Raw genomic sequence first — 6,581 nt, 5'->3', positions numbered from 1 at the left:
CAAGATGCGATTCGCAAATTGTTGTATTGCTGCATAACTGATCCTGCTGCATACACACCCATGTAAACGTCATGCTATCCTGCTTGATGCTCCAAAAACATACAGCTGTGGTCCAACTTCTATATATCAAATCTATTTGTGGCGGCGCTTGGCTCGCACCACATCATATGCACAAAATAATTCACAAAATAAAGGATCCCACAACTAATTACACATCTCCTTCCAGCAAAAGGCACAACTTGCTGATAGGCCGCGTATAAGCACCCAACTTTGTCTTCACTTCTACGCTGCGAACGTAGCCCTCAGCATCTGGTAGTGTGCGCGTCACTCTCCCCAGCAACCAGGTGTTTCGTGGCAATGTCTGGTCCACCAGCAGCACCAAGTCACCAACCTGGAGATTGCGTTGTGGCTCCACCCACTTCTGCCTCTGCTGCAACTGGGGAAGATATTCTTTCGTCCATCTGCGCCAGAACAGATCTGACATGTACTGCACCTGACGCCATCTTCGTCTGGCATACACATCAGTCTCTCGGGTCACCGTTGGTGGTAGTTGTGGTTGTGACTTCATTAGAAGCAGATGGTTTGGAGTTAATGCTTCTAAATCAGTCGGGTCATCTGACACCTTGGTAATGGGCCTCCCATTAATGATGGCTTCTGCTTCGCAAAGGAGCGTCTGCAAACCTTCGTCATCTAGTGTTTGCTGCTTCACAAGGTTAAACAGCAACTCTCTCACTGTGCGTATCTGTCGTTCCCAGACGCCGCCATGATGTGAGCCCCCAGGAGGATTGCAGCTCCACTGTATGTTGTGTTGCAGCAGTGCATCGTTGATCTGTGCTTGATTCCATGCATCTATCTCTCGTTTCAGTTCTCTTTTTGCTCCTACCAGATTAGTGCCATTGTCAGATCTCATTACTTGCACTGCACCTCTCCGTGCAATGAACCTTCTAATGGCTGCGATGCATGAATCTGTACTGAGACTGTCAGCCTTCTCGATATATGCACTGCTCTGACTGCAAGGCATGTGAACATCACACCATATCTTTTCACAACTGAACGTCCTCTCTTCACATCCAGTGGGCCAAAGAAATCGACGCCTACCCTTGTGAATGGAGGATCATCGGGCTTGATTCTGTCAGCTGGTAAGTCTGCCATCTTCTGCTGAAGAACCTTTGCTCGGTTACGTCTGCATTGGATACAGCTCCCCGTTATCTTCCGGACGGCAGAATTTGCACTTGGCATCCAGTAGTTCTGGTGAAGTCGAGCTAGTACGTAGTTTCTCCCACTGTGCCCTGACATCTTGTGTATGTGTTCTAGGATCAACTTTGACACATGACTCTTCTTAGGGAGAATTACGGGATGTTTCACATTCATGGGAAGTGAACCTCGACTCAGCCTTCCTCCAACTCTCAGCAGGCCCTCATCCAGCTCTGGGTCAAGTCTATAGATAGGACTTGCTCTTTTCACCCTTGTTTTCCGTTCTCCTTTACTTGCTGTTTGAATTGAGCCTTCGTTCTGTAGTCCCTCAATTTCACATGGGAATGCTTCACTCTGGGCAAAACCCACAATCTTTGCTTCTGCAGCTTGTATTTCCTGAAGTGTCAGTCTCCCTTTCAGGGATTCATCTTGGGAAGTGGTCTGCTCCTTCTTCTGACTCATCCATTTCACAAATCGCCTCAACCAGCACACTGCCCTTTTCAGTCTCATCCAGTCTGAGTAGTGATGGATAAGTTCACTTGTGGGATTGAAAGTTTCCTCTTTGGTCACTTCCGTGGCAAGGCATGTTTTCTTCAATTCCAATTCAACATGCAGATTGCTTGGCGAGACTTCACTTCTTGTCAGCCACTCCTCATCTGGTGTTTGGAGGAACTCTGGGCCTTCCTTCCAGACATCTGACTGCAGAAACTTATCTGCTTCGATTCCTCTTGAACACATGTCGGCAGGATTAAGTGAAGACTCCACATACCTCCACTGGTTTGGTTTGGATCCATCTCGAATCACTGCCACCCTGTTCGCTACGAATGTCTTGAATCGTGACGTGTCGTTATTGATGTAGCCAAGAACAGTCATACTGTCAGTCCAGAAGAAGGTCTCATCTACCAAGATGTCGAGCTCTTGCTTGATCATGTGGTCAACCCTGACTGCTACAGTTGCTGCTGTCAATTCCATTCTAGGAATAGATACCTCCTTCAGTGGTGCAACTCTAGCTTTGCTCGTCACAAACTTCATCTGTACTCTTTCTGCATTTTTCCATCGCAGATATGTGACGCTGCCATAGCCTTTTTCACTGGCATCACAGAAATGATGCAGGGTGACTGAATCTGGCTCAAAATCTGGCGGTTTCAAGCATCTTGCCATCTTGAACTCCATCAGCCTTGGTAGTTCTGTCTTCCAGGTGTGCCATTTCCTCAGCAAGTCCGGTGGAATCTTGGCGTCCCAGCCCAACCGAGATCTACATAGCACTTGGAGCAACTGTTTGGCTGGCAACACCACTGGTGCTACACATCCTATGGGATCATACACAGAGCTCACAGTGGATAAAATCCCTCTTCTTGTCTCAGGTTTGTCCTTCAGATTGATCGTCACACCCAGCGTATCTTCATTTGTAGACCACACGATACCCAGTGCCTTCTCAGTGATCTCATTCTTGACATCTAGGCTCAAGTCTCGTACACTCTTTGCTCTTTCCTCCACTGGGATCTTGGCTAGCACCTCTGGCTCGTTGCATAGCCACTTCGTCAGACGAAATCCCCTTCCTCTGCAGATCTCTGTCAAGTCTGACACCAATTTCTCAGCCTCCTGTACACTCTGCGTTGAGCACAAACAGTCGTCGACGTAGAAGTTTCGATGCACAGTACGAATGACCTCATCTGAGAAGCTACCTGTCTGGTCCTGTGCTGCTCTTTTCAAGGCAAAGTTGGCACATGATGGTGATGATACAGCACCGAAGACGTGTACCTTCATTCTGTGCTCTGTCAAAGGTCGCTCAATGTCGCCGTTCTCCCACCACAGAAATCTCAACATGTCTCTGTCTCTTTTAGGTACACGGATCTGTGAGAACATGCCCTCTATGTCTGCTTGCATTGCCACTCTGTCTTGACGAAATCTGGTCAATACTCCAAACAACTTGTTTGCAAGATCCGGCCCCTGTAGCAGCTCCCTATTGAGAGAGAAGTCTCCATACTCAGCTGAGCAATCAAAGACGACCCGCAGCTTCCCTTTTTGAGGATGTACCACACCATGATGGGGAAGATACCACACTCTTCCATCATTTCTTTGTATTTCTTCCTCAGGTACTTTCTCCATGTACTCTTTCTTCATCATGGAGTCTACAAAGTCAGTGTATTCCCTTTTGAAGTCTGCTTGTCGTTCAAACCTTCTCTTCAAGTGGCCTGCTCGCTGCATTGCTTGAAGTTTGTTATTCGGCAACTTCACATCGTCTCTACGGAAGGGAAGAGCTATCTCATAATGACCATCTTCAAACTTCATTGACTGCTCTACCTTCTTGATGAAGATCAAGTCTTCCTGTGACTTCTCTTCCTTGTCATCAATGATCCTTTCATTGAAATCTTGATTGAACAGCCTTTCAAACTGCTGGTCAATGTCGGCCTTAGCCTTCACTCTGTGAGACTGGATTTTGTTTCCTTTAGCTCCATCCCTTGATACACCGTACACCAGCCATCCAAGAACTGTTCTGCATGCAAAGGGCCCATTTGGAACTTCACTGCTTATCACCTCTACTGGCTCCATTGCCCTCGGAACATTGCTTCCTATTAGCAATCCAACGTGCGCCTCTTCTGCTAAGGAAGGCATTTCGATGTTCTGCAGATAACGCCATTTCTGCACATCCTCTTGCCTAGGAATGTCTTCCTTGTCTACTGGTATGTACTGTTGTGAGTAAACTTCTGGCAGTCGTATGATGTTGTGTCCCTGCACATCCATAATCTCTAAGTCTCTCAACACTTGGCTGGTTGTAATCTTTTCGTCTGTCATGGTAGACATGTGGAGGTTGATCGTCTTGCCTTGCACATTCAACGTTGTTGCCAGCTTTTCTGTGCAGAAGACCGCATTACTGCCAGAGTCGATGAACGCATATGTCTCTGTGCACACACCTGTCCTTCGTGAGCGTACTCTGACAGGCACAATGCCTGGCAAGGTGTCATTTCCTGGTGAACTTGTGTTTAAGCTGCACTTAATTGTGTTTGATGCCACTGCTTGATTTTTGTTCTCACTATTCTGTTGTTGCTGCTGTGTAATAGTGGCAGAAGCCTCTGCTTCTATAGCTTGCTGCTGAGTGCCAGCCGCGTTGTTCTCCCTTTTAGGTTGATCCACCTTCCACTCCCTATGCAGCACTGTTGGGTGTTGTTTGCTACAAATGCTGCACTTCAATCTCCTCTTGCAATTTCTTGCAAAGTGGGCAGCACCTTGAAGACAGCTAAAGCACAGACCTTCCTTTTTGCAAAATGACAGGCGGTCTTCATATGGCTTGGATGCGAGCACTGTGCAATCAGCCAGAGTATGTGTCCCACTGCTGCAGAACAAGCACACTTCCTTCTTGCTCTCTGCTTTTGCTGCAGGCATCGCCGATGTGCTGAAACTTGATTTGCCTGCACTTGCAGACACTTTGCCTGTGCCTACGAATTTCGCTGGTGGTTTAGCCTGGTACTTCAGATTCCCATACACCGGATTCGTTGCAATCCTTGCTTGCTTGGCGATGAATGACACCACATCATTGAAGGTTATGTTGCCTTGCTTCTCCTCTTGGATGTCATCCGCTCGATTTCTCCATTTATCCCTCAGCTTGTATGGGATCTTTCCAATGATCAGCCTTATGTTGTGAGAGTGGTTGACCTCTGACTCCATGTTGAGGTCCCTTGCAAGATTGTGCAGCTCGGTTACGAAAATCGAGAAGCGATGGAGTTCTTCTCCATCTTCTGGTTTGATGTCAGGCCATTGCACTGCTTTCATCATCATTGTCTCTACGATGAGCTGCCTATTGCCAAATTTCCTTCGTAGCAAGTCCTTCGCCTTTCTGTAGGCCACAGTCTGGTCTTGGCCGTACATGCAGCTTTTCACGATGGCATTGGCTTCCCCTAATGTGTATTGGTCCAAATAATACAGCCGATCAGAGTCACTGTAAGTCTTAGCTTCAATGGTATGTTCAAATGCTCGCACGAAGGAGTGGTAATGTAGTGGGTCTCCTGTGAATGGTTTCACATGCTTTTGTGGCAGAGAGGCCTTCATGTTTTGCTCAACGAGCATCCTCATCAGCTGATTCTGTTGCTGTAGAAATGACAACATAGCTGCATTTTCCATTCCTGCAGCACTAGCTGGTGCTGACATTTCCTCACGTGCGTTTCCATTTGCATGCATATTAAGCGGCTGCATTCTTGAAAAGCCTGTATCTAAGCTCTCTGGTGTCCTGAGTGGACTCGATGGTTGAGGCATGTATGGGTCTTGATGATACATTGGATAGTCATCCGACGTCTGCTCATCCATCTTTACGAATGTCTGTCTAAAGTCACTTTACTCCCAAATAAGTAAACGTGAACTAAACCTCGAAACTTGCTGCGCTGTCCTCCAGCCTGTTTCACTCTTAGTCCTGGTACTGCTTCATCAAGTCTTATCCAAAATTTGTTTAATCCTGGCCTTGCATTTACACTGTAATGTTTGCAAGTAATGTCCTTCAGGATTTCTGTAGTCCTGGCCTTGCTTAAAATATCATCCAAGACTATGCTGCTTTGGTCCTCCAACTCTTTTCAATACTAGACTGTCAACTGTAGATCTAGTCCAAGCTGGCTTCCAGTTGTAGTCCTACTGGTACCAAAGCAATTTGTGTACCGGTACTGTATTAGTCCTATCCTTGCTTGTGACTACTCATGAGCTGTAGAGTTCTAGATCCTTTCTTATTCCAAGGCTCTGCAAACAATTGGTCCTCCAACACTATTAAAGATCTAGACAGTCCAGATGTACATGTAGATCTAGTCCATACTGCCATGAAGTTGTAAGAGTAAGACCACTTTTTATCCAATTGCAGTCAATATCCAGTTCGGACTGGGTATAACAGCACTCTCACATCAATATAAGATCTATTTCCAGACCTCTTCTCCTTTTAGTCTTCCAGTCCAAGATTCTTCCACCATAGACTAGGTACTAGTCAATGTGGCCTTGTGTCGACATCTATTTGCTAATATAGTCTTGGCCTTTTACCTGCAGATCTGTTCCAAGACTTCTTAACTTTAGTACTTAGTCCTGGCCTTAGTTAAAGATCATCTGTTCCACGACTATCCTCAGTAGAGTCCTGGCCTTGTGTTTACTTAGATCTGTTCCAAGACTCCTTCGCTTTAGTACTTAGTGGTTTCTTGTCCTGGCCTTACTTGCAGATCATCTGTTCCACGACTATACTCAGTAAAGTCCTGGCCTTGTGTGTTACTCATATCTGTTCCAAGACTCCTTCACTTTAGCATTTAGTCCTGGCCTGTATACTTGCGGATCTGTTCCAAGACTCATTGTACTTTAAGTACTTAGATCTAGTCCTGGCCTTAAGTACTAGCAGTAGCAGATCTGTCCCAAGACTCCTTCAC

The 6,581-nt window shown here is 46.4% G+C and overlaps 2 protein-coding genes across 2 annotated transcripts; both read right to left on the bottom strand.

The window, feature by feature from the left end:
* Positions 1-208: 208 nt before the first annotated feature.
* LOC139732784 (uncharacterized) lies at positions 209-910 on the bottom strand. Its single transcript, XM_071643628.1, has one exon. The coding sequence runs from the start codon at positions 908-910 to the stop codon at positions 209-211; it is 702 nt and encodes a 233-aa protein (XP_071499729.1).
* On the bottom strand, positions 910-5,496 carry LOC139732783 (uncharacterized). Its single transcript, XM_071643626.1, has one exon. The coding sequence runs from the start codon at positions 5,494-5,496 to the stop codon at positions 910-912; it is 4,587 nt and encodes a 1,528-aa protein (XP_071499727.1).
* Positions 5,497-6,581: the final 1,085 nt, after the last annotated feature.

Source organism: Diadema antillarum, unplaced genomic scaffold (genome assembly GCF_040938485.1).
Source record: "Diadema antillarum isolate AM-2024a unplaced genomic scaffold, OU_Dant_1.0 seq00000447_RagTag, whole genome shotgun sequence".
Taxonomy (NCBI): domain Eukaryota; kingdom Metazoa; phylum Echinodermata; class Echinoidea; order Diadematoida; family Diadematidae; genus Diadema; species Diadema antillarum.
Note: the sequence above shows the minus strand (reverse complement) of the source record. Positions and strands in the feature narration are given on the sequence as shown.

Bases quoted from the DNA above. Each gene is read 5' to 3' on its own strand.
- LOC139732784 (XM_071643628.1), bottom strand. From the start codon at position 910: ATGAGATCTGACAATGGCACTAATCTGGTAGGAGCAAAAAGAGAACTG.
- LOC139732783 (XM_071643626.1), bottom strand. From the start codon at position 5,496: ATGGATGAGCAGACGTCGGATGACTATCCAATGTATCATCAAGACCCA.